Source organism: Toxorhynchites rutilus, chromosome 3 (genome assembly GCF_029784135.1).
Source record: "Toxorhynchites rutilus septentrionalis strain SRP chromosome 3, ASM2978413v1, whole genome shotgun sequence".
Lineage (NCBI taxonomy): Eukaryota > Metazoa > Arthropoda > Insecta > Diptera > Culicidae > Toxorhynchites > Toxorhynchites rutilus.
Genome location: NC_073746.1, coordinates 206,973,558 through 207,001,124, shown reverse-complemented (window position 1 = coordinate 207,001,124; position 27,567 = coordinate 206,973,558). Strand labels below are relative to the sequence as shown.

The window sequence follows — 27,567 nt, the reverse complement described above, 5'->3', positions numbered from 1 at the left end:
TTCGGCATCTTCAATGAAAATTCCAGTGCCTCTTTCAAACTCAAAGATCCTTGTTCCGTGTATGTCGCTGAAATGGGTGCGATATACTATGCTCTAGGGATCATTGAAACACTGCCCATCGACCATTATTTTATTTTTTCAGACAGTCTCAGCTCAATAGAGGCAATTCGTTCAATGAAAGTTGATAAACGCTCATCTTATTTCCTAACAAGAATAAGACATCTATTGAGTGTTTTGGTCGAAAAATTATTCAAGATTACCTTAGCATGGGTTCCCTCTCATTGCTCGATTCCGAGGAATGAGAAAGCGGACTCGCTAGCTAAGGTGGGCGCTTCAGAAGGCACACTTTTTGAAAGGCAAATTGCTTATAACGAATTTTTTCACATTCCTCGTCAGGACACACTCGTTAGTTGGCAGCGCATGTGGAGTGAAGATGAGTTCGGTCGCTGGTTACACACGATTATCCCTAAGGTTTCGACGAAAGCTTGGTTTAAGGGATTGAATGTAGGTCGTGATTTCATTCGCGTGATATCTCGGCTTATGTCCAATCACTACAACCTAAACGCGCATCTCTATCGCATTGGGCTCGCAGCAAACAATTTTCGTGATTGTGGCGATGGCTACCACGACATCGAGCATATTGTCTGGTCGTGTATCCGGTTCCATGCTGCTCGCTCTCAGCTCTCTAGAGCACTGAGAGCAAAAGGCAGACAATCGGATATCCCCGTCCGGGATATTTTAGGTAGCCGTGATCCTGATCTTCTGCTTCATCTATACCTGTTCCTCAGAAACGCCGATGTCAACGTTTAATGATGTTTCCTTCGTTGTGTCCCTGTTTCATATCCCTCCTATCCGATCTATAAACTTTTACTTAGTCGCGGCAATACATACACACACTCTTTACAGACACACGGGCCAAAGGTTGTGCAGTCCACTGATCATTCAACAAGAGCCAAAGGTTGTGCCGCTCATGACAACTCTACACGAGCTGATGTTTGCGCCGGCTAGTGACCATTTTATCCTGGATTCCTCGAGTCGAGAAGACGCACCACGCTAGATATGGGGTACAGACTAGGGGGCGTTGCTGATTAATGGTCAGCTGCATCCCAAAAGGAAGTATCCCGTGTCGGGCACAGGTACAGAGCATTGGAGACAGCAACATCACAATTACGAAAACACTTGTAATACTAACCTCGAACCAACCGCGAGTAATCGGTTACATATTACTAACATAGTTATAAGGCAAACATTGTCGAAATAATGAACTCCCGGCCCCGTCAGAGTGACGCCATATGAGCCTTAATAAAAATATATATTTTTAATCAAGCAAATGAAAGCAAATTAGGCAAATAAAGGTTTTAGTGTGCAATAAATCCTCTGGAAAGGAGAGGGGGTCCCATAAAAATAATGTACATATTTCAACCAAACATATTCCAACCAAACATGACAATTGAAACTTTTCGGAAAACTCTGAAGGTAAATGGGAAAATTCGAAAAATTCGATTTGCATGTGTTCTACAATTACATATTGACAAGCGTTGTTAGTCCATTTGATGTTTGCGCTAACGAAATTGATCGCTCGAAGGTGGAAATGGATTTTAATGTGGTAAAACGCACTCTGTTTTTTCACCAAGCAGTGGACTGTATTCTGCGATCATGTTTGTGCGTGTTCGATTGCAAATTTTCCACAGCCGCCCATGCGGCTGACACGCAAGATCAACGAATCTGCAAATCTCAACCAAAGTAGCAGTTATGCTACTTAGGAGAGAGTGCGTTTCCACGGAATGATTCCGAGCGGCCCAGTGCCGCGTGCAATGCGAGGTATGGAAAATTCCATACCACTTTGGTCCTGTTAGGGACCAATCCAAAACACAAAACTGTACCACGGACCGAATAAGGGATTAACTAGTTGATAGCAAATTAAAGTATTTATTACTTTGTACACATTTTATATTTACAGCAAAATTTACAAGATCAAATATCAAACTTTCTTTTAAGCTCTTTCTTCTATCGTGAGTTCAGCACATAAAATAAACCTCTTCCTTTGGCGGTTGAAATAGAACTCCCTCCCTGCACGCAGTGCAGTTTGCTTGCGCTCGCAATGCACTCTCCCACGGGTGGGGCGTATGTTGGTGTTTGTGTCCTCGCGATCGTCCTTTCGTTGCGTTCCTTCCTCTGCCATCCTGTCGGTCGTACTTTCAGTGCGCTGCGCTGAGCGGTGGACTGAACATACTCCCACGGCAGAAGAAAAGTCATTCTGTTGAATTATCCTTGTCCTCAATCGATGCGTTGTCCAAAATAGGTAGTGGCGCTGGTTTGTGGATCGGTCTTCTAAAAGTTGAATCGCCAACACCTATATCCACGACTTGAACTAGGCCATCAAATCCAAGGTCGGTTCGTGCGACTCGGCCTATCTCTCTTTGTTGAGTTGGAACCTTGTATTTCTTTGGGAGGACGACTGTATTGATAACCACGTTGAATTCCTTTTTTGTCCATTTTGCTCTCAATAGGAGGTCTACCAAATGTTCATGAGACCAGCGATTCCAGAAATACTGTCTCAGCTGCTGGATGCGTTGCAATCGGTACAATCGATTTATGGGAATATCTTTATAGGAGAGTTCGAGTATGGATATTAGAGAGCTACCAATAACCATGTGTTCAGTTATCAAAACTTCTGGGTCTTTTGGGAACAATGGGAAAATAGGGGTCATGAGTTCCTAATAACATAAAAGAGTCGCAAATTCCATTTTTTAAGGATAGTTTGTTTATAAACATGATTTAGAAGAATCGTTAAACTTTTTATTCCGGCCTCCCAATGAAGCGCACTTGAGGGAAAGGATGTCCATTCTTTTGCTCTAGTTTTTCGCTTGCGTTTATTACTCCTAGCATCTCTTGATAGTACATAAGTTTTGATATTTTTATCATTCTTCTTTTCGAAATTTAACTTTTGCTTGCAAAGTTGCCACTTTAGAATCCTACTTGCATCTGGTTTCTCATTTATTTCATAAAAGTGTTCTGAGCGTACAAACTCTTCTATGAACTTATCATATTGTTGTTGGCCTTCCTGTTGCTTGTATAGCTTGTATTTCTTTAGAACTCTATGCTTAGAATCTTTTAGCTGTCTATATGTCTTCTGCGATGGTAGTTGAACCATATCATAACCTTGAAAGTTGCGACGCAATGTAGACTGAGAGTGAGCTTCGCACTCATCAATCTCGATTGGCACACATTGCTTAGTGGCCACGTGATCCAATTTTCCAAAATTATGAATCTGTTGACTTAATTGCTTTGTTGAAAATGTTACTGTATGTGAATGAAAGGTAGAACCAGATACAGATTCGCTTTTAACCTTTCCACCAATTAGCCATCCAAATTGCGAGTCCATCAAAGTTGGCAATTTTTCTGAAAACTTCACTCGTCCGGGTTTAATGAGATCATCGAACCACTCCATTCCGATTAGCAAATCTATTTGTCCAGGTTTGTAGAATGAAGGGTCAGCCAATTGTGTTCCGGGCGGAATGTTCCATGAGGCTATATCTATCTCGTAAGTTGGCAGAATACCAGTGACTTTATGAGTAACCAAGCAATTCAAATCGATTTCGAAGTTGCTATATTTAGAGCATACTTTTATCCTAGCTTTGTGTTGAGCTTTGGATTTGATGTTGCTAACTCCGTTTACTGATATGTTTGCCTTTTCTTTCTGCACTCCTAGCCTATCAAGCATTGACTCTGAAATGAAGTTGATTTGCGAGCCACTATCCAAAAGTGCTCGACTTGTATGCGGATTTCCGTCTTTATCCAAAACTATAACTTGTGCTGTTAGCAAAAGCACTTGCTGAGCTGGTTTTCCATGCGTGTTGGAATAAGCAGCAGTAATATCCTGCATTGATGAACCTCTCGAAGTGCTGGGAGTGCAATGCTGTTTTTGATTCTCTAATGCTGTATGTCTTTTACCCATATTTGATGAACGAACTCCTTCCCTGTGAAGCAAACTGTGATGTCTACGCTGACACTTTGAGCAACATTTAGATGATGGACAATCTAACCCACGGTGACCTCTTCTCAAACAATTGAAGCAAACTCGTTTGTCACGCACCATTTTGAGTCGCTCATCAATATCCAATCCATGAAAACTTGAGCATTTGAATGCGAAATGGTTACCTTCACAAAACTCGCAATTAGCCGAAACTGTAGCTGTGTTTACTCGCGAATTTGGTTGTTTGTTCGATACTTGATTTCTTTTATGTGACATAGAATCTAACAGTTTTTGATTGTTACTTGTATCGGACACCTGACATCTTTCAAGAATGGAAATGCGATTTTTAAGAAATGAGATTGTATCATGATAATTCGGAAGCGACCCATGTTCCATTGTTGATTCCCATGCTCGTTTGCTCTCTTTGTCTAGAGCGCTAGTAAGGATGTGTACGACAACCAGTTCGGACACACCTGAAAATTCCTGACCCAGAAATTTCAAATTTTCGACATGACCCACACATGTATCAACAAGCTTCCGTAATTCGCAATGATCTTCTTTAAATATCTTCGTTATGCTTAACAGACCAACAATATGCATATCAATCATGCGCCTCTTATCCTCGAACCTCTCTCTTAAAATTTCCCATGCGCGATCATAATTGCCATCAGCAATTGTTTTCGCATCAATCAAACCGGCAGCATCCCCAATCAATGCTTTCTCCAAATGATAGAGCTTGATTCGTGGTGGCTCATTTGACTTGTTCACCACATCCCCGAACATAATCTTGAACTTTTCCCACTGCTCGTATTTGCCATCAAATGTAGGAATGGCACGAGGAAGCGATTGTTGCACAATCAACGGCTGTTGACTTACTGGTTGACCAGTAGCAGGACGAGAGTCAGGTGCGGCAAAATTCTCGAGCCACGTCTCGAGAAAAATCGACACATTATCGTATAGCGTCTCGAATTCAACGTACTCACAGTCTTGATCCTCTTTCCGATCATGCGCCACCACCGCCACGATCCGTTCATGGTAGTTGTGAAATTCCTTATAGGCAGCATCTAGTTTCTTTATGTACACCTTTACCTGTGGCGATGTTAGCTGCGTTTGTTCCTCTTCCACTCTCTCCAACATGTCGTATAAGCGGATGATTTTCCCTTTCGCTAGTCCTCGAAGATTGGACAGCGTGTTGTACTCTGCCATGTCGGCGCCATCGCCGCTACCGGATTGCGCACCGGTCCCGCCAGCAGCTCCACCTTTAGCATGCGTGTTCTTCATTCTGTAGCACTTGAAATCACTTCCACTTTAAGCTTTAATAGTTTTTGTTGCACATTAAATGTTTTCATAAATTTACCAATGTCCAATATCTTTTTCCACTAATCCAATATTCACTTTTTGCAATTTGCAAGCACTTTTTCCAGTCTTTTTGCGATTCACTATTTCAATTTTGTTTGCTACCAACCAGCTAATCCACTCACTCAAATCCATGGCACAGTTTGCTTGCCAAATCGTTGACCAAAATCCAAACGCCATCCATATGTCATCCGGCCTCCATCCGGCTCGAAGGACCAAATGTTTTTTCACCAAGCAGTGGACTGTATTCTGCGATCATGTTTGTGCGTGTTCGATTGCAAATTTTCCACAGCCGCCCATGCGGCTGACACGCAAGATCAACGAATCTGCAAATCTCAACCAAAGTAGCAGTTATGCTACTTAGGAGAGAGTGCGTTTCCACGGAATGATTCCGAGCGGCCCAGTGCCGCGTGCAATGCGAGGTATGGAAAATTCCATACCACTTTGGTCCTGTTAGGGACCAATCCAAAACACAAAACTGTACCACGGACCGAATAAGGGATTAACTAGTTGATAGCAAATTAAAGTATTTATTACTTTGTACACATTTTATATTTACAGCAAAATTTACAAGATCAAATATCAAACTTTCTTTTAAGCTCTTTCTTCTATCGTGAGTTCAGCACATAAAATAAACCTCTTCCTTTGGCGGTTGAAATAGAACTCCCTCCCTGCACGCAGTGCAGTTTGCTTGCGCTCGCAATGCACTCTCCCACGGGTGGGGCGTATGTTGGTGTTTGTGTCCTCGCGATCGTCCTTTCGTTGCGTTCCTTCCTCTGCCATCCTGTCGGTCGTACTTTCAGTGCGCTGCGCTGAGCGGTGGACTGAACACACTCCTATATCGTCTTCTATCTATATAAATAAAAATGGATCGCCGAATGTGTGGATAAGAGCAAAATTGGAGAAAGGAATGGTCTGATTTAGGGCTGTCTTCATTCTATCATATTTTCTGTATCAAACATTCATTCCATGTAACGGTGAAATATGTTATTTGCAAGTGGATGAAAAATCTTGCACGAGAATTGTGTCTGAAAATAATCTGATATTATAATGTCGAGTTTTGGAAGAAGTACTGAACTTTTATAGTAAAAAATAATTTTAAAATGTAGATTAGAAGATCAATCAATCAATGTTCTGTGAATGGACCCATGCGCTCAGTAGGAAAACGTGATGTGATAAAAAAAAATTTTTTTTGCGGGACGAAGTTTGCCGGGTCAGCTAATAACGAATAAATAAAGGGTTTTCAAGGCAATCGACTATTATTCAATCCGAAATGACGTTTACGAATTGTATGATTAACTCACATTACCCAAACTAGTTCCACACATCGACAGTTTGTAAACCCGGAAAACCAGCGCACGATTTAATATATCTCTTTCTCTTCCAAACGAAGCGACGGTAGGCAGTGCCAAATCGCGTAATTTCAAGAAAATCACGTAATTTGGAGTAAATCGCGTAAAAAATCGTGAATTTAAGAGAATCGCGTACAAAAGTAATCTAGTGCAGCGGCGTAGTGAAGGTAAACAGCGCCCCAGGTAAACTATGAAAATGGCGCCCTCAAAAATACATTCTTTTCGATTTTTTCACTAACTTTAAAATAATGATATTTTGAGAAAACTACTCAGTTATTTTCATCCTGAACAATTTATTCGTATTTAGAAGGCTAGTAATATCGTTACCAGCTTCGCTTACTCTCAAGTCAAATCTTTGCCTTGCGTGCTTTAACTGACGCAAAATGATCTACAATTGCATCTAAATCAAGACTTGCTAGCGATTCATTCCAAGCCATTGAGTCGGTCATTTCAGAGCGCAGAAACTGCGTTCGCACGATGTGCGATCTGTGCCTTTTTTCTTCAGTGTAAATCAGACTAGCTGGCTCTTTGATTTCAGTACAGAAAAAGGTTCAGTCTGGCCACGTTGCGAGGAAGGGTCAATAAACCCTAATGCAGCTTAAGCAATGAAGTCTGTTTCAGTTAGAATTTGGTCGCTTATTTTTATTTACTGCGGCGCCCCTAGTTGTCACATCGAGAAACTATTGACAGCGTTTTGATCTGGATGTTTTGTTTATTCAGTAGTAAAAATTTCATCAAGATTGAAGGACACATTTAAAAGTAATCGACGTTGAAACATGAAAGGCAGGAAAAAAAATTGCATAATCACGTCGAATACCCGACGTGGTCAGGAGAAAAGATTGCAAAATTCCTTAAATTTCCAAAATCGACTGTAAATACCATACCCGGAATCTACGAGCAGTCCAGAACAATCCTGGGCGAGCCACACTATAGCCAGGCGAATTAGTATGCAACAAGCGTAAAATACGTAAAAATGGCTTTCGGACAAATAGCCGGGTTCAAATTTGTTTACGCAGATAAATATGCCCGATGATTTGGCAAGGGAATCGTAGTTGTGGAGAGAAAACAATGGACCTGATTCTCGAATACACTTCACGGTGGAAAAGAAATAAACGGCCCGCCATTGAACTACGTGTTACGAGTTAGTGAAGTGTCGAAGATAATGATGAGTTTTCAGGCAGAATGAGCACTTTTCAAATAAAAAATCATTAATGAAAATTAACTTCTTCGTGGCTAACTGGTATTCAATTTGAGTGGAAAACTTTGTTTTCTTCAAGTAATATAATAATAACATACAAAAATTTAATCTGAAGATAATTTGATATTATAATGATAAATTTAGTGGGAAACTAATCTCGCATCCAGATGTCGACACCGTACCGTTGTCATCGCAAATGCGTTTCATACCGTTTCCGCCGTGAAGTGTATTCGTAGTGTATTCGAGAATCAGGCCCAATGCTTTTCATCACTGAGAAACGATGAAAGGAAACATTTACAAGGAGGAATGTCTTCAGAACAGGATTTAGTCATTCATTCGATCACATAAGGGTCTGGTGAAGTTTTGGCCTGACTTGGCAAGCTGCCATTACCGCCAGGATGTCATCTAGTGGTATAAGGAGAACAAGATCCATTTAATTGAAAAAACTATCAATCCACCAAATTGTCCGGTTGTTCGTCCCATAGAAAGATATTAGGCAATTGCCAAAGGCAAACTGAAGAAATGGGACAGAACCATAAAAAACCAGCTCAAATGGAAAAGTAGAAACCATCTCAATCAAATATATGTTTATCGGCAGTACTGTGCAGAAAATAATGGGTGGTACCACACGAAAAGGTCGAAAATTCATCCGAACAGCTGGAGAATAATTTTCATGTTTTTTCCCCTTAAAGTTCTTTGAAAAACCTACAAAATGAAATCCTTCCCTTTTTTTGTATGTTATTTCTATGCTAAGAAGTGTCCTATTCTATGCGACCGAATTCTAACTGAAACTGGCTTTAACTGTAAAACATCACGCAGCATGGAGGGGCGTCCAAGCATATGTAGCGAAAAATCAAAGGGTATTGATGTAATGTGATGTTGGGTGTTTCAATTTTGCGAGAATCAAAGAGAGGTTATTGGTTTCATGTACGAACAGAAGCAACTATTGACGGTGGATGTTTTTTCACTCATTTGCTATACAAAATACTAGCTGTAATGCCGGTTTTGCCACCCGCACACTACGCTGCTGATCCAGTGTATAGTGAACATAGCTATGGCAAATTGTTGGTACAAGATTTTCCGACAAAATTGATTTAACCATCATGCTAACAGGTCTTGCCCGCCCAGCTGGCCGGTCAAAAATGGAGAAGACATGGTGGTAGTCCCGGTAATTCCAAATTATGTGACAGTCAAATGTAATGTTCTCTAGATATTCTGTGTGAATTATACTCTTTTTTGCTTTATTTTTCTATTTTTGCCTTGAGTTTTTATAGTACATTCATTTTTTTAAATTAGTTGTTTATGGTTTAAATAAGGGTTATTACCTCAACGTTTTGACATTTCATTTGAGTCTAATTATAGATGTTTTAGAGTTCGAAAGTAGTATCATCTTGATTCATGTCCTTTTTCTTTCTTTTTTCGTGGTTTTTCTTTCTCTAGTAGTACGCATTTCTGGGTTTGCTCATACATATCAGTGTAAGCTTTTCTATTACCTTAACACTGCCTAGTCATCACATGAACATGTTTTTTTTTATTCTCATGTCAACTGTGATTTTGATAATCTTGTTTGTTTGTTTTTTACTTTTCTTAAATGTTTGACGAAAGTGGATAATGTCAAACAAATATTTTACAGCTTTGTATTCGCTCATAAATAACTGTATGACTTGAATATTACTGGTTTTATTAGTACTTGTGTTTACCCTTTTTCTGGCATTACGATTTGACAGTTTTATTTTTGTCACTACCTGCAACTACTAGCTTCTGCGTGTAGATAAGTATGAATTAAAACATTGGAAATCATTTGCAGGGCATGTTCAATTGTCAGATTTTTTTTAACTGAAGGGGACGTATATTAGACAGCAACGGGGGGATTGGGGAAAGGATGGGCAATGAGTAATTGCTGTAACAGCATTGCTACACGGGTATTCGTAACGGCTCCAGGGGGAAAGGGGCTAGTCGATAAAACTCTGCTCGACACATGCTTTCACTCGCTTCTCATACTCTCGGCGATTTTCCTTGTAGAGTTGTGCGGCCATCGAATTTGCAGGTGAGTTTGGATTAGGGTCGCTTAGAAGAGACTGCAATGGAAAGTGTCATTCACTGTTGAACTGTCCATAAGACATAAAGAACTCACCTGTATCGAGGTCAAAATAGCTGACACATCATATGTTGGACTCCATCTGTTCTGCAAAATATCCAAACAGATGCCGCCATCCGCATAAACGTTCGGGTGGAACATTTTCGACACGAAGCGTACTGTCGGGGGTTTATTGGGATATTCTTCTGTGAATTCTATCGTTAGCTTGAATGTCCCATCCTCGAACGGTGTGTCGTGTGGACCAAAAATCACAGCATTCCATATCATAATATTGTTGTCTGTGGGCGCTCCGGAAACACCGGTTGGTGGATCTTCCTGGAGTCTAAAACGAACAAAAATAACCAAGTAAATTATCATTGTTATTTGGGTTGGGTTTTTTTCTACTTGAAATAAGCAAAAGAGAACGATATATTGTTTATAATCTTTTTGAAGCTCTAGAATGCTATTTTTTCATAACCAGAAAGCACGTAGAACAGGGATGGCCAAACTTTTGATCATTGTGGGCGACTAGTTGTTCAAATGTCAGGCTGCGGTCTACCAACATTGACTGTATTAACGAAAATAAAATAGTACTGAACGATGAAACAAAATTAAAATTAAAGTAGAAATAGATAATACTAATAAATAATCAATGATATATCATTCTATAAACAATTTTAGGTCAAATATTATTTTTTTAGAGTCTCAAAATCAAATATCAGAAAATGTTTGAAGGTCATCGGCATTTTGTATGCTCATGAAACATTTATTTTCGTATAAAATACATTTGCCTTAATTACCTCGAGAAACTTTGCGCAGTGGCGATATCGTAACCTTCGAGGTTTTACCGAGGTGCGATTATTCCTAGTTGAAATAAAAATACTTGGAGGTATAAGAGCTATTATTAGCGGAAATATAGGAGAAAAGGAGAATAGGGAGAAGAGAGGGAAAACTGTTCTTTCATCCAGATCACGGTTTCTGAAACTATTTTGAGCAAGATACCCACTTTTCAGAATGAAGTGATACCTCAGACTCCTATAGCCAATTTTCTTTAAAAATTCTATCAATATTTTTTTCCAATTCATACAAAAATCTTAGTACATAGTTTAAAAACTTTTCGGTTGGTTAAGTGAATAAACTTGTCATCATTTTCTCATCAAAAATAGACATTAAATTCAGTAAATATCAATTATAATTATTAATTATTAATAATATACTTAATATACTTACAAATGCTTAAGTAGGAAATTAATTTTCGGAAAAACCCGTAACGTTAAACGAATAAAACATTCAGAGAAAGGGAGATAATGCTGTAATCTTTTGAATTAATTAAAAAGAATGAGATTCAAGCTTCAATGAGTTCCAGAACGCAAATGATTTTGCAACCTAAGAGCTTGTTATGTTTGTTTGGACATGAATTTGATCATGACTTCCTTCATAGTGAAACGCGTATATTTATCAAATACAGAGAATGTAAAACACACTTGCTCACACTTTTTACTTTTATTTTTCATCTTGTGCGAACTTATGCACGTTTCTTGTTGAGTTTTTAAAAAGTACAATAATAGTACTTTTAGATACTGTGCTAACGTAAGAACTGCTGTACACACAAAAAAAAGCGGAACGCGACAGAACACAACACTTATGGTTCTTACAAAATTAAAAAAGGTTGGTAAATTTACCTTTTTAGTCGACCGGTTTCGGGCTCGATGCTGCTCATCTACGGGACGATATCCGACTGATTACAACACAAAAAAACAGCTTTGTACTGGTATAGTACACGTCAAGAATGTTGTCACTGGATGTTTTGTTTGGTCAAGTTGAATAAATTCGATGTAATCGGAGCTTCAAACTCATTCATAAACGGCGGCTCAGCAGTGTGAATGTACAAGGAATCCCATGCATTTAGATGGGAGGCCTTCCTGATCCACTTTTTGAGTCTCGCGTTGTGAGCTGCTACCCTCAAACGTACCTTTAGCTTACGACGGGTTTGGCCAATGTACATCGCCGGGCAAGATTAACACGGAATTTCGTAAATACCGGATTTTTCGTCCGGCGTGATAGACTGTTTGAAACCCGTGTTGTTTAAGGACTCCTTGAATGGCATTTGTCACTTTCGGAAGACTGTTCCTCTGAATCTCCTCTTTCTGCGGTTGAAGTGTGGTAGCGTTTTGGCGGTGTTTTTCCCTTTCGTATTTCCGGAGGATCTTGTTTATGAAGCTTTCGTTGTAACCATTCAGGAAAGCAGCCTCGCGGATTTTCTTCATTTCTGCTTCAAATTCGCGGTTTTCCATCAGAATGTTGAAAAGACGATGTGAAATTGAATGACAGACAGCTTGCTTTTGTGCGCCGAAATGGTTGGAGTCGGATGTTATATACCGGACCGTGTAGGTCGGCTTTCGGTAGATGCCATATTTCAAGGTATTATTCTCTTTTGTTGTGATCTTAAGATCCATGAAAAGGAGTTTTCCATCCGAATCTTTCTCAACTGTGAATTTAATCGAGCTATGCCGAGAATTCAACATGGTCATAGTCTGCGGCAGATAGCGCTCTTTTACAGTTGCAAAAATATCATCCACATAGCGCCCCCAAACACGGAGGAAAAGCTTTTCTTCTTGTAGGTCTACTTCGAAATCGCTCATGAAAACTTCAGCTAGAAGTGAGGAAAGTTTGCTGCCCATGCTTAGTCCAAACGTTTGTTGATAAAACTTTCCTCTGAACGTGAAGTAGTTTTGATTCATACACACTTTTGCTTAAAGTTGAAGCCTCGGAGCGAAAAATGTTACATTGGACGTTTTGACTGCCGCGTTTGCACATTGGACATATTACGTTGCACGATAAGAATTTGAAACTAACTACTAAATAACAATCCAGATATCAACATTTTGTTCTAGAGACAGATTATTATCGTTATCACTCGTTGAATTGCACTGAAATCGCTAACAACATCCGAAAGAAACAAAAACTCAAAACGACCGAAGCACGACTTCGTGTTGTTTTGACTGCTCTGTTACTTCGGACTTTTCGAGCATCGGAGGTGCTTAAAATCCGAATCTGTACATTGGATATTTTTTGTATCGGCGATAAAAAGATGAAGAAGATAGATACGTGAACCATTGTTTTTGTAATGTGTTCAATGATTGAAAACTAATAGCGTGCACCCATTAACTCGATTTGTTTACATTCGTTACATAGGACCTTTTCAAAAGCAAGGCGAGAATTGGCAGTTGAATTAAGAAATAAATACAAATACAAATGACGGAATGAATGCAAATTCGAGATATTACACGAATTGGTGTTCATTCCGTCATGGGTGAAATTTTCTTTATTTCGTAACCAGGGCAGGGCTTTAGAAATACATCCAAATCATTGACATACGTTGAATATGTTGAAATATGAAGATAGAGGCATGCTATTAACATTTAATTTTAGTGTAATCCAAATTCCCACTCATCACCGTCATGAATAGAAAACTATATACATCGATAGCAACACTTTACACAATTAGTCAAAATAAGATAATAAGTTGTTTTGGTCGAACAACTGGATGTGTATGAATCAAATAAATAACAATTTGAGCATAAAAAATTTAATTAGAAACTTACACGAAAAAATCTTCCTATTAATATGTCTTGTTGAGATCGATAGACATTATAAATTGATCACGGCAGAAGGTGAAGGGATATTTACTCAATGTTATTGCAGAGATACTATCCTAGACCCACAGGCGGGCGCATAGGAATACCTACGCGGGCGACCGGTGGACCGCGGACTACCGTTTGGCCATTCCTGATGTAGAACGAATTATTTAGATCGTCATTCAAAAAAATCGTTGAGCATTTCGATGCAAGTTTTTTAAACGTCATCAAAGTCGAACAGAAAACGAAATTACTTGGCACTCAACAGATGGGTTGGTTAATATTTTGGAAAGTGTTTTACAGAATCATAATGGTAGAGAGCATCATTTGTTTCCGCATTTGTATCGAAAACGATGGGGAAAACGAAACAAGGGCATTAAATTTTTAAAAAATAATAATATATTGATTTATTGGAAAAGAGTACATGTTTGCTGTTCATCTGTGTTATGAATGAACCATTTTTTCAACACTACGCAGCCAATACGTAATTAAACAGTGCAAAAGAAAACTAACACGGGATGCACGGTTAGACGACAGAGATTTGAAAAAATAAATATAAATAAACTTTGGCCACACGTTTCACATCATCCCACTCTTCTATGCTGTCGTTGCCAAATGTAGGTTTTTCGTTTTGCTTCATGGTGAGAAAGAGCGATACATCATCACAGTGAACAACGTATGTTTCACTGCTCAGCTTTGTTTTCTGTGTCACTGTGCCTGTGTGTTGTGTGTTGGTCCGTTTGGTCCGAATCAACGCAAGCATCTGTGTTCAAGTATCGAGCTTAAGTTCAATGCTACAAAGGATGAAATCGAATGTCAATGCTATGTTGAGTCTGTGAATATTGTGACTATTTTAGTTGTAGTGATTGTAATAGGCACAGATTGATTACCTTTTGTGGGCACCTAGTACTAGCATCATACAATTCTTGTTTGCCAATTGTCCAATAAATGATTTCGATTGAAAATATAACTATGATAATTAAGGGCACGCGTAAAAATATATATCAAAATGGTTCTTAGGTGTACGGCCCCCTTTAACAATAATTAAATTCACGTATTGTGTAGTTCTCCAAAACATTCCAATATTAATTTATCGGATCTGATGTACTGACAACTGTAAGAACGCTAGTTCCCTTTGTACATATTTTTTAGGAGGATAACGTCCCAGCAAGAATAAAAAATATCCAGAGAAAAAGTGCTATGTCGATGAATATTAAGTCGTCGACACAATTTCCCTAGATCGCAATAAGGGAGACAAAGATTGTGACGAAGCAGATATGATGCACATTTTTCCGACAGTAAGAGATTTGTTTCTGGAGGACATCTCACCTTTCAATCACCCGATGTTCAATTATCACGATCTTGGTAGCTTGTGACTAGTGGGCGGAGGAAATGGCTTCAATATAGCCAATGTTTTGCATCTTGCATACTCGGATACAGTCTTGTTTTACACAAAATCGAAAGAATAAAAAATCGAATATTAATGCCAATTAAATGAAATCCATGTTGTAACAAACAGGAACAATATGATCAATGTAATGGGGCGAAGTCGCCATTTAACGAAGATGAGGAATCGAGGCGGTCTCTCGCACGCGAACCTATGTTCCACTGATTGCCCGGTTAGTTTGATAATTAGGATAGCAAGGACTGACCGAGCTTAACCCTTTCGCTACGGCAATGTGCTCCGTCGAAATGATACCGCTGAACGGAGCACTGCACCGAAAAGTGTGCCTATCGCGCTGATGTGATCGATGTGCAGTATCACCCTGATGTCTATAGGCTACGCTCGTACACACAAATCGTCGCGCGGATGTCGCCTATTGGCGACGCTTGTAGCGATAGGGTTAAACGAAATTATAATCATGATCGGCGACACAAACCAAACCTCCCTGGGCCTTATCAAAATGTTGAAGTCTGCGTCTGGTTAAACTTCCGCAATTACAGTGTAAATGTTCCTAGGATTCGCTCTCGGCATTTCAAAAGCGACTCATATTATCTTTTTCGAAGCCCAAGTTTATACTATTATATTTGCTCAGACAGTGTCCTGTTAAAAGACTCAGAAAATGTGCTTAGGCGCGATGCACAAATTACGTAAAGCTAAAATTGCGGTTTTTGGTGTGACCGATTCTGGCAAATCAGTCGGCCGCTTCATTCTTTGCGATGCCGTTATGACCGGGGACCAACATGAGTAGTGTCGGGAAATAGGTACTTCCTTAAGGCCTGTACCTATGGATGTTTGGATCTGGTCGCACCGATGCCATCAATGGCGCTCGCCGAATCGAAGACGATCAACAACGGTAACTAACCAATTCCGTCACAATTTTCACTGTCAGCTTATTGAATGTGATGGTGTAAATATAACTTGTGACTTTTTAAATACAGTGACGTTTCGTTTATATCACTTTCGAATTTATCACTGAAAATGTTTCGCTTATACCACGTTTTTCAACAAATACGGATTAAAAACTTCTAAACTTTCTAAAACAACGAGAACTTAACCCAACCATTTCTTCTGAAGATATTCACTTACAGACTGAAAAGTTTGCACCCAATTTTGAAGTACCTGCGTCGTTTAAGTTCAGTGGTGCAATGATGCGCAAATCATGGGAATCATTATTTGTTAGTTTACGTGTACATGTGATAAATATGGTAATAAATATTTTTCTATGAATATATATTTCACGGAAGATAATGTTTAAATCATACATATTGGAGAAAGAAAAAGATTTTTCTCTTAAAAAAAATCTGTTTCGAATATATCACGTTCCCATTATATCACGCGATTTTTTTTTGAGCGTGATATAATCGAGACGTTACACTATAACTTGTTTTGTAATGACCAAACATACAGAACGATTTCTCCTCAATTTACGACCACTAATTTTACAATCTTGAAAGGGATTCATGTTTGTCATCCCAGGTGTTTTTTGTGAGATTCAAATCATTGTTCATTGAAAAACATATTTACAAAATTTTTTTAAGATCGGATCGATTCTTTGTACTCCAAAAATCGTGAAGATCGATCTTTCCGATATTTTTGTTCATAGATTTTTTTTTTGTAAATTTGTTTTTCAGTTGATTTTAATCTCACCAAAAAACCACCGGACAAATTTCATAAACATAGAATCCTTCTTTCAAGGGTGTCAAATTAGTGGTTCAAAAGAAGCAGTTGTATTCAAGTATGAAAATGTTCATTAGCTCATTTCTCCACACCTAATTATAAATCACTCTTATATCTGCTTGGAATAATCATGGCAAAAAGAATGCAGCAAGCAATCGTGAGATTGCACGATGAATCATTTTTCACTCTCCGACCATTTTCGTTCGGGGCTGAGAGTGAACATAACAAAACAAAGAGTGGAAAACAACATTTAATGCATGAATACTCCTTTGGAAGGATCGCACGAAACAAAATAACGATTGAATCAAAATAGACTCAACCTACGTGTATGTATGATTTTAGTTTCTCTTGTACTCTTTTCCTTGTTAGTATTCAAGTGCATTTGTTATCAGCAATGCACATGAACCTACCTTCCCGCTTACCAATAACTTGCGTGAATATGGTCTTTTGCGTTGGCTTAGCTAATTTCACACTAGAAACAAAAAAATGTCATTGCAATAGTGCACAGGAAATATCTTGATTTCAACTATCTGCCTGGTGTGGCATTGCGCATTTCGAAACGAGTAACTCGTTTCGAGAAAATTCGAACTCAAATCGAAATGGTTTTAGTATTATGTATATTTTTCAAGTTCATATTTTCGGTGTACTAGATTTAGAGCAAAATTTGTCTCGTGGAGAAATGTAAAGTTTTTGGGTTCGTAAACGAAGCTGATCAAAGGCATGTTAAAATGGTCGAAACGAACAAAAACACTCGTTTCGAAATGCGCAATGTCACCCCTGTATCTTACTGCCGCAATCGAGGCTTCAATGATTGCTATTTGAGTGAAAAACGAATGATTTTACAGAGACACTCGCTGGCTCAAGCAAAAGTTTTTTGATTCTCTCACCATCTAACGTCATTCCGAGGGGCAAATGAGGGAATGCAAAATTTTCTGAGAATAGATGAGCGGAATCGAGACAGTATTTTTTCGTCCAACTCGAGAATGAACTTTGCGAAGATGATAGGTGAATGTTTCCTGTCTCAAATAAAGTGAGGCATAAACGGAGAATAGAAGGGCGAGTTTTATCTGTTGTTGAACGAATTTCGATGCGATTTCGCCCATACCTGATTGTATTACAAAACAAGTGGCCACATGTTATATTACACCATATCCAAAAATCGATTTTTTACAGATCGATTCTCTAGTATCGATTTAATAGTAAATCGATAGCTACGCCGTTTAGAAAATCGATCCGCCAAAGTCGATCTTTTTCTTTTTTCGCCCAATCTTACAGCAAGTTGTTTCCGGTTAATTATAACTTTCGGAGGCCAATACATGCTAACAATACAGAGGTTTCGACTTCTATTTTTTATATGACAAGCAACAGCTTTGAGCCCTCCAATAGATGGGAGGTCGATTCTAAAAAAAAAAATAGGTGGCACTTATTGATATACAATAGCACCCCTCCGTATGAGTCAACACGTTCCAAGTGTAGAATATTAAAATCGCGAATTGTGGTCCGTGACATTTGGGATGCGATCTTGTTATCAGAAATGGCGCAAATGGGAAACCGTCATGCAATGTAATTTTCTAATTCCTCGATTTAAAATCTCTACGTTGACTAACCACGATTGATCACGGCTAATTGTCATTTCTGTAATTTCGAAGCAGAACTTTGGAATATTTTCTTTGTCAATGCAGTATACTAATTCAGCGAAGACTGCGGATTCTTGGAAAGGGCATTCTTATGCGAGATTTGGTCTGCCGAACCAAAAAAGCCAAGTAACTCCATAAAGAAAGTCATACCTTCGTGGGGGAATATGCAAAGTCCTAGTGCGACTATCACTTATTCCCTGTGTGATGGAGCGAATTGACAGTGCACATATAGAGAACTGGAGTGCACTATAATAGAACAAACTAATGGTCGCAATGGTTCAAAGCTCTTACAGAAGAAGAAATCACGGTTGATCATTATCCGTTGAGAACCCTTGAGATCACTTGCGCGTAAATAATCAATAGTTCTCTGGCTTTGTTCTGGATAGAATGCGGAAATAATACTTTTTTTTGTACCCGTTGTATAGGGAAATTGTACAAGTTGTACAACGCGTTTGAACTAATAAAACAAGAATATTAGAATATTCACTCATTTTGGAGTTATTACATTATAATTTTAATTTCATGTCAAATATACACACATCATTCTTCATATTGCGGTTTTGGACTTATCTGTGCAGATGTTTGGCAACACTGAACACAGACGTATGAATGACTGAACTGAACGATCGCTTTTCATCTCAATATATAAATATGATTTTAAGGGAAATAAACATTTATTATAAAATAAAATCTATTCATCATTCCACAACGTTAGAGAGTAAACAGAACGGAAAGTCCCAATGATTAGTAGATGTTGTGAAAGAAGCAGCTGTTTTCGATGGAATGCAACAACAATGTAGTGTCAAGATGTAATGCAAAAATTGAAATAAATAAGAACGCAACTTTGGTTCATTGCGCTGTTATGAGTCATTACCCCTTTCGTTAGCAATTTACGTCTGTATGCCCAATAACCAGTCAGATGAACATTACCTTTTGAAATCTCTCATCAAACGTCTGCGAGCAGGAGTTGACATTTTGTAGCTTCGTGCAGTAGCTTGCTGGTTTCTTCTCGACTATTCCTGATTTGCTGCAAATTTGTGCAGAAGAAACAATGACGACTCTCAGCTGATGATTTGTTTGGTTGAAGGAACTGAAAACTCCTTGAGTTTTCTTTTTCTTTATATAATTTCCCCCTTGCTTCCTTGTTTTTCACAGCGTTTACACACACTGAGTGTGGCTAAAGCTTTCATTCGATTTTCCGAATGCTGCCACCTCCCCCAATCCGCTGCTGCTGGCCTGGAGCTACTCAATATCACAATTCCAATTTTCCAATGGTTCCCAAATATATATCAGCACATTTCTCGACAGAAGAGTTGATAGCTAACACCGATATCGCGGATCTGTTAACCTTCCACAAATGCTTATATATGATACTAAAATAACCTTTCTGTGGAAGATATAAAATGAACGAATGACGTTTTGTGTTGCAAATCCGAATGATGAAAATGAACAGCCCTGCAGGAAAACCGATTTTTTCTACTCATCAAAGTTTGATCGATTTACGTTATCAGACGTCAACTGTCAGATTGGTCCAAAATGCGCAAGTCTGATTGGCGATCTAACGTACAAATCTATACCTAGGCGGCGCTGCGGTGAAAGTGATGATGGATTTAAATTTTGCCATGTGAGCTTATGGAAGGTTTGTAGTTCTTTCCATAAATTACAATGTTATAATCATAAAATATTATTTGATTGCGATGAGTTTGTAAGAAATTTAATTCTGCGCAATTTTATATATAACATGTTATTTATTTACCTCTTTCAGTAGTGAAAATTATAAAAATGTTGACAATGGTTGAATTAAAGAAGGAAATTCGAGAGCACAATCAAACACAAGTAGAAAAATGCACGATTCCTGCATGTGAGAACCTGTGAGAACTACCTTGGAAAGCCCGGAAGTAAAATATACGTGATTTGTTTTTGGGTTTTAGGTTACATTAGCATTATTTTCTTAGTTCAAAAACAAAATCCAGATGTCGCACCGATCGTTTACGTTTTGCGTTAGATCGCCAATAGCATTTTTCATAAAACTCGTTGAAACAATTATGAATCGTACTTTGGTTTTAAAGAATGATTATTCGGACGAAATACATAACAGAAATAATTCAACGCATTTGGTATACGTTTCTTAGAATCAGTCTTCTAACAATTTTTGCGCTATTTGTTTCTACTGAGTTTAAATTATGTATACACTCAAAAAAATAATTAGTAAATGACCCCTATTCTGAAACCCGATCGGATTTGAAACTGGACTGGATTTTAGAATGCAAAAGTTGATCTCGTTTGGAATGCAGAATACAAAAGCCAACCCCGATCGGATTGCAAACTTTTAAATCAGTGATTATAACTAGATTTGTGTATATTTTAGCGTTTGTGAACATGAATGGTTATTTGCCTCTGCGATCATATCGCTTGAAATATGAATACCACGCATTCTGAGATCTGAACTTTCTGTGCCGCCGAGAAGACGACCTCTCGTTGATGAACCGTTGATGCATCCGTCGTTTCGTAGAATTAAAACATCAACCGCCAAATGGAAGGACCTAGCCAACACGTATGAGCAGCGAATTCTCTCGCGTCTTCGCATCGGGCATACGTAGTTGACTCATAACTTCCTAGCAAAGAAAGAAGAGCCCCCTGCCTGTTGCGACACCCGCCTGACAGTGGGGCATATTCTAATGGAATGCATGCGAACTGCGAACCTTCGTAGGAGGTACGGCTTAACCGGTGGCCTAGATATCGTTTTGCAGAACGACACACGGAAAGAAAGAGACACTCTGGATTTTCTTAAAGAGGCTAACCTGTACATTTGATACTGCAATCAAACTTGAACGCTTACACCCTGGTATTACGTAATAGGGTAATCTAAAAGAGACGCCTGCGTCCACCTGAAATCACTACCTACAAGTATTGCGTAACTTTGAGCGGTTGCTCCGGCGTGTGAAGGGGAATAAAGAGACGAATGACTGTCATACAGCACAAAGTCTCTATAATGCAAAACAACAACAAAATCAAGACGTACGTGGTCTTCGCACTCAACGATCTGTTTTTCGCATTATCCAATAGTGTGGGTGCGTATGCTTGTGTGGGTGCGATGCCAGATAAATCGAATTGAAGGAATTCAATGAAATTTTCTTCGTTATACGCTTGATACAAGCCTGGCCGTAGGCTTGTAGTCTTCGAGGATTTCGGGTTTTAATGATGTGTTCGGACTGAAGTTTTACACAAGAATATATTTCTCTTACCAACTAACTTACGAGATAGCCTAAAGCGGTTGCATAATTTCCTACCCGTGAGGTTTATAGTTTACTTGTTATCGGTTTTTCTGTTTTCTGTTCACGACAAGCGTCGAGCGGGGTGTTTGCTTTTATTGTTGTTATTTTATTGAAGGTCGCATAATGGGAAATGTTGGGACAGCTGGCGCATCATAATTAGCGTTCAGCCGGGGTTATTTATTTGTTTATTTGAGGGTCGTTAGCGGAATTTCCGTGAGGGTTATTTTACGGAAATTCCTTTATTATTTTAACTCAGGCGGAAGCGTTTAGCTTACCTGTGTTATGATGAGAGTTGCTAGAGAAGAAAACGGAAAAGTCTTAGACACGGATGTTAATGTGGTATACGGAAAAGTGGTTATGTTTGTTTTGGGATTTTAGGAATGCGGAATTGGGTCGCGATGGTTTTAGCGAAGAATTGGGTTGAAGTTAGCCTGTATGCTACACGCTTTGCTTGTTACCGTGGGATGGCTACCACCGTACGAGCATCGTTGTGTTCTGATACACATTCCAAGCTTGACGAGTAGACGGATTCTTCCATGGATGCTGTTTATTGATCCAAAATACAATAAGAGAATTCTGGTTGGACATCATCTGATGTTAACCTATATCATCACCATAATTAACTTCTATGGATGTTATAAAGGTTTCAACGGGTTTTCTCATTATTTAGATTAACGGAACATTGTTTGGAATTAGAAATAATTGTTATATGAAATTTGCCTAATGAGATTCGAGCCGGAGTACTTCTGCAACATGTGTTTTACTATCGACTGTCGAAAGAATCATCGACTTGATTGTCGCAACCAGTGCTTGGAAGTATCTGTTTCACATCAATCTTTTCAGCTGAATCTCCGACCACATTCGATCATTATACCATTGCATTTGGGATACCGAAGATGAACCAACGCCAAACCTCACAATCACAACAAGCCACTCAGAGTTGATTCATTCAGTTTCGTTCATTATCTTTTTCGTTCGGTTCTGCGTTCACGGGATGTGAGCAAAAGGAAACATTCCTAGTTTTGTCATTGATTGATATTAATATACCAGTTCATTCACTATTCGCAACATCCAGCTTTTCGCTACTCGGATCGATTCTGCAGAATGCTTCCTTGCCGTCCAAGCCTATGCAATCCTTAGCTGTGAATGTGCATGCAGATCTTGCTCTTTTGTAGACATTTCCGCTTGCGCCACCCATTTGTGTTGCCCTTCCGGAGTAACTTCAAAAATAAATGGCACAAGGCACTGTCTCAATGGAAAATTCACACACTTATCGGGATATTGAAAATGAACAGTCACAACATTCCTGAAAATTCAATGGCAATGAATAAATGTGAATGAATTCTCATGGCTCGAGCTTTAAGGAAAGCTCGATAGCACAGAATGGATATGAATGAACATAGTTATAAATTTGTTTGACGTCGAATGAATGACAGCAGCATCGACAAGCAGAATAAACGCATTACACTGGTAAAAATATATTTTCAATATTACTTAACAAGCTCAATATTACCAAGCCCTGGTAGCAACTATCGAGCTCAGTTCTGCGAATAGCAAGCTTGTTTTCAAGAGAAGCGCTCCACGACGGACCAAATGTTTACCCTGCAACAGATCCTACATAAGTTCCGGGAATACAACCTGCTGTTAGGCCGATTACACATTATCCGGTTTCAGCCGGACCGGCAAATTTCCTAAATGGCAAATTTCGACCGTACCAACCTCTTTACGGCGCCGTGATGCAGCCGTCTACTGCGACTACAATGTCCGGCGACCGAACAAGAATGATACGCGATGACAGTAGCACTGTGTCGACGTCTGGTGGAGACTTCGGTTTGGGAAAGCAAATCATTCTCTATACGCTTAGCAGATCTTAAGACAGTTTTAAGTTGTTTAAATTTTTAATGAAAATTTCTACTTTATGTTATTTGATTACTTAAAACCCGTAGTACCGATTCTTAATTAACCATTTTTGTATAATTTTCTTGACATTTTCACTAAAACTCATTGTAATATGAAATCAGTATCAAACACAATTATTCTTCAGGGCGTTTTCCCCACTTGCAAAAGAAGGTGTTACTCTATTACATAAAGAACATATTTCATAAGAAGAAGTTAATTTTCATTCATACTTTTATTTTTAAACCATGTGTTTACTGTACCTGAAAATCCATTATCACTATCATTTCCCAAAAGCGGAACACGAAACTCCATGCCATCAACGCGAATTGACAGTTGTTTGTCATGTCTGTTAGTATTAGTACAATTCAGGCAATTTTTATCCCCTTGAATTAGTATGTGTGTGTGTGCTATTGACGTTTGTTTGTTGATTTTGAAATCAATTCAGAATTTACAAGTGATATGGATGTCGAAATTTTCATTTCGCTTCTTCGGCAACGATCTGTGCTGCGGAACAAATTCGGTGATACAAGTTGCTGCACGAAGGTAAGCAATGGTCACAGGCGCACGAGATCATCATGGAGCATATTGCCGTGGACTGTGTTATCAACAGTGGGTGGTGTCTTTCGACAAATTGAACGAGTTCTTAAATTAACTTCCGTTTTTGTTTTGTTCACAGATTCGCTACTGAACGAGTTCGATGATGTCAAACAAATTTCCAACTGGTTAATCAAGGGGCATGTTTTGAGTGAGCTTATCGAGACTTTATGAGGTGTTTAGTTTGTGGTAATTTGAGCACACCAAAAATAGCTCTCTCCTAATATTAAATTCTTATTCTTTCAGACGATTTGACCTGACTCGAGACGCGATCGACTACGAGGTGGACGTGGCTCGGCTCGAGGATCTCAAGCCCTAAATGTCCGATCTGTGATCGGTGATCGAGATGTTTCCCTGTCCGACGCCGAAGCATCGGTTCTGTCAGAGCGAAATCACCCAATATATCTGAGTCGGACATTCTTTGCCCAAGATCCGCGTATAAATAGCTGTGCGTAGATTCACGCTCGAGTAGCTACTCCTGCCCCAGGAGTACGTGCTCGATAAATTGCGGTATATGCTGAGCACGTTTCTGGGCGAGGACCTGCGTAAACAGCAATGAGATAGAGTTCGAAGGAAAATTATGACGTTATTTTTATCATAAAGATTGTCAGTGCAATGGTGAAATAAAGAAAAAACACAAAAATATGGGCACACAATACATATAAATAACTTCATCGAGCTGATTGTGAAGGTGAGTTTTTGTTGATTTGGACACACCAAAATAGTTCCCTCTTCTAATATTCTTATTTGGTATTCCAGACAGTTCGACCTGACCCGGAACACGATCGACGATGAGGTGGCCGCAACTCGGCTCGAAGAACTCCAACCCAAACTGTCCGATCTGTGCTCGGTGATCAAGATGTCCCGGCGCTGAAGTATCGGTTCTGTTAGAACTAAATCACCCAGCTGTTGGCATATATATGATTTGGCCATTCTTCGCCCACGATCCGATGTGCGTTGATGCGAAATGTGCTCCAGAAGCTGTCCCTGCCCCAGTTGAACGTGTTCCAGGAATTGCGACACATGTTCAGCGTGTTTCTGGACGAAGATCTGCGGAAGCAACAATGAGATAGTGTTTGAAGGGAAATTATGTTTTTTCAATTAATTTATTTGTAAGGCTCAATCGCGTGTGAAATAAATTATGCTATTTGTGTATGTTTGAAAATAAAATAATTTAGCGTAGTACACCGCAACTGGACCAAAATTAGTTTTTGTAAGACTGTTGATGACACCTATGTGTTTTGTCCAGTAAGTTTTTCATTTTTATCATTACAAATTTACATTGCCGCTGTTGTGGGAACTGTTGTAGAACCATATGTGGCCAAGATAAACGTGTGTGTGTGTGTGCTGAGCGAATTACGGAAAATGCTCGTAAACGTATTCTGAAGTGGGCGTAAGAACACCGTCCTGATGCAGGGTGCGCGTAATGTCCTGGTTTGCCACACTCCAACATTCGGCCGTCTTTTCCAAGGGACGCAAATACGAGAAAGCTCGTAGTTGCCGCAGCAGCTGTGGTTTCAATATTTTTCGTATACAGTGGAACCCCGATTATCCACGAGCGGATGATAGTTTGCCTCATACAAACGTCTTAGATACAAACTAATGTCGTATCCAGACCATTCACCATTCCGCCGTCATCGCGGATATTTGCAGCAATGTTTATCTGTCATTCCGCTATATAAATGAATGCATGTATGTGTATGTGAAAGATGTACGGTTTTGTGTAGCGTGAGGTCTCTTTTACATTGTTATCCGGTTATCCGTCCAAACCCAGCGGCGCTTTTTGAAACCGGTCCGGCTGAAACCGGATAATGTGTAATCGCCCTTACGGTACAAAAAAAAGCAACAAAGAATCTGAGAGTAAGTTCAAATCCCTTAATATTACTAATACTTACCCAAATCCTTCCATCACCTACCTACCTGTAAGGCATTGCACGATGTCAACGCAAATTCAAAATGAAAAACATTGTGAAACTAAAACAATGTTAACAATGATTTGTAATTTGGATCTTTTTGGTCCTAAAGACAAAAAGGAGTAGAGGAGACATAATGGGCACCTTACACGATCAACCGGATTGACAATAAGTGTCTTCAATATCGTGACAGCTAGGCTTTCAACATCTGATCTAACCTCAATCAATATTTTTCCACCTTACACGGTCAATATCGCCCTCAACCCGAGACAACGAAAATATCCGCGATGGCTAGTGGCGACATTCGAGTTTGGGATCCAAACTATTCTCTGTCAGATTAGAAGGCTAAAAGGCAATTTTCATTTGGTAAAATTTGAATGAAAATATCTACTTGGTATTATTTAATTAGTTGAAGCGCGTAGTCCTAACCTTAACTTAACCTACTTCCTCTGAATTTTCAGATATTCCTCCTAAAATGTATTATTATAATAAAACGTCAATTTCAGACATAATTTTTGTATGGGATTCTCTCACCACTTGCAGAAAAAAAGTGATTTGCATTCACATAGAATACTAATTTGATTCGTAAAAGTTAATTTTCATTCATAATTTACACTTTAGAATTCGGTTTTTCTTCTCAAAAATACATCATAATACTCGTTTCACAAATACAGACTGTTCCTTTCAGTTTCAGAGATGCCAGATTATTTTAGTTTGCGAAAATATATGCAAGTTATTTTATCTGCAAGCAAATGTTTTTATTCCATAAATGAGACTATGACAGTAGAACCCCGATTATCCGCGAGCGGGTGATCCGCCCTGCGGATTATTCGTGACTGCGAGTTCCATAGTAAATCAATAGTAAATCAATAGAATAACAAATTCCGGAATTTGTTAGTGCCCATGCTCTTTTGTTGTGGTCATGGCTTTTACATTATTTAGCCACTGGTGTACACGACCTTATAGATGGATAGTTGATTGATTTTTGTATTGATAGAACATAGTTTTTATGTTGAAACATCTCTTTTCGTGTTTGCATTTTTTTGTCCTTTAATGGGTCATCGGGATATTCGTTAATCGCGGTGAGTTTGCCCGACTATTCCGCGGATAATCGGGATTCTACTGTAGCTTGAATTAACACATGATGTTTTTTCATCTGTGATTTTCCCAGATCTTCTCATTCTCCAAATTTTATAGCGGAGTGTGAAGAAACACACAACCCGCTCACTAGCGCAAAGAATGACCGAGTTCAACGTTAAAAAATTCCTAAAACGTTGTTAAGTTTCATCCACTCTCTCACCATCACATTGTCAGTTTACTTTGAAGTTTTGATTTGTATCGTGAAAAGTACCGTATTTTGCTATTCAAAGTATCGGTTTTCCAAACCAAAAGCTTCCATTTATGATTCCTACAATTTCAGTAGTTTATAAATTTTAATTGCAATCGCAAAAAAGACTAACAAAAATTAAATGTGCGCTTGCATATCTGGCAACTCAGTCTGGAAGTCCGTGAGGTAAAACGTCAACATCAT

The 27,567-nt window shown here is 39.0% G+C and overlaps 2 protein-coding genes, 1 long non-coding RNA gene and 1 pseudogene across 3 annotated transcripts; 2 read left to right on the top strand and 2 right to left on the bottom strand.

The window, feature by feature from the left end:
• Window positions 1-2,252: 2,252 nt before the first annotated feature.
• Window positions 2,253-5,257, bottom strand: LOC129773881 (uncharacterized). Its single transcript, XM_055777541.1, has 2 exons — window positions 2,980-5,257; window positions 2,253-2,680 (listed from the first exon to the last, which is right to left on the bottom strand). The coding sequence occupies exons 1-2, from the start codon at window positions 5,255-5,257 to the stop codon at window positions 2,253-2,255; spliced, it is 2,706 nt and encodes a 901-aa protein (XP_055633516.1).
• Window positions 5,258-9,095: 3,838 nt separating this feature from the next.
• Window positions 9,096-19,808, bottom strand: LOC129778045 (ubiquitin-conjugating enzyme E2-17 kDa). The gene is made up of 3 exons (XM_055784694.1): window positions 19,286-19,808; window positions 10,017-10,302; window positions 9,096-9,960 (listed from the first exon to the last, which is right to left on the bottom strand). The coding sequence occupies exons 1-3, from the start codon at window positions 19,327-19,329 to the stop codon at window positions 9,835-9,837; spliced, it is 456 nt and encodes a 151-aa protein (XP_055640669.1). The 5' UTR covers window positions 19,330-19,808; the 3' UTR covers window positions 9,096-9,834.
• On the top strand, window positions 10,767-10,844 carry LOC129780863 (U4 spliceosomal RNA; annotated as a pseudogene).
• Window positions 19,809-23,973: 4,165 nt separating the features above from the next.
• On the top strand, window positions 23,974-25,316 carry LOC129779586 (uncharacterized). The gene is made up of 4 exons (XR_008743709.1): window positions 23,974-24,072; window positions 24,206-24,312; window positions 24,370-24,814; window positions 24,883-25,316. It is a non-coding gene; the product is annotated as an uncharacterized LOC129779586 (long non-coding RNA).
• The last annotated feature ends 2,251 nt before the right edge of the window (window positions 25,317-27,567 follow it).

Bases quoted from the DNA above. Each gene is read 5' to 3' on its own strand.
- LOC129773881 (XM_055777541.1), bottom strand. From the start codon at position 5,257: ATGAAGAACACGCATGCTAAAGGTGGAGCTGCTGGCGGGACCGGTGCG. The intron at 2,681-2,979 runs GTAGGATTCTAA...TGTTCCCAAAAG, and splicing joins AAATGAGAAACCAGATGCAA to ACCCAGAAGTTTTGATAACT.
- LOC129778045 (XM_055784694.1), bottom strand. From the start codon at position 19,329: ATGTCAACTCCTGCTCGCAGACGTTTGATGAGAGATTTCAAAAG. The intron at 10,303-19,285 runs GTAATGTTCATC...TGTTCGTTTTAG, and splicing joins TTGATGAGAGATTTCAAAAG to ACTCCAGGAAGATCCACCAA. The intron at 9,961-10,016 runs GTGAGTTCTTTA...TTTCCATTGCAG, and splicing joins CTATTTTGACCTCGATACAG to TCTCTTCTAAGCGACCCTAA.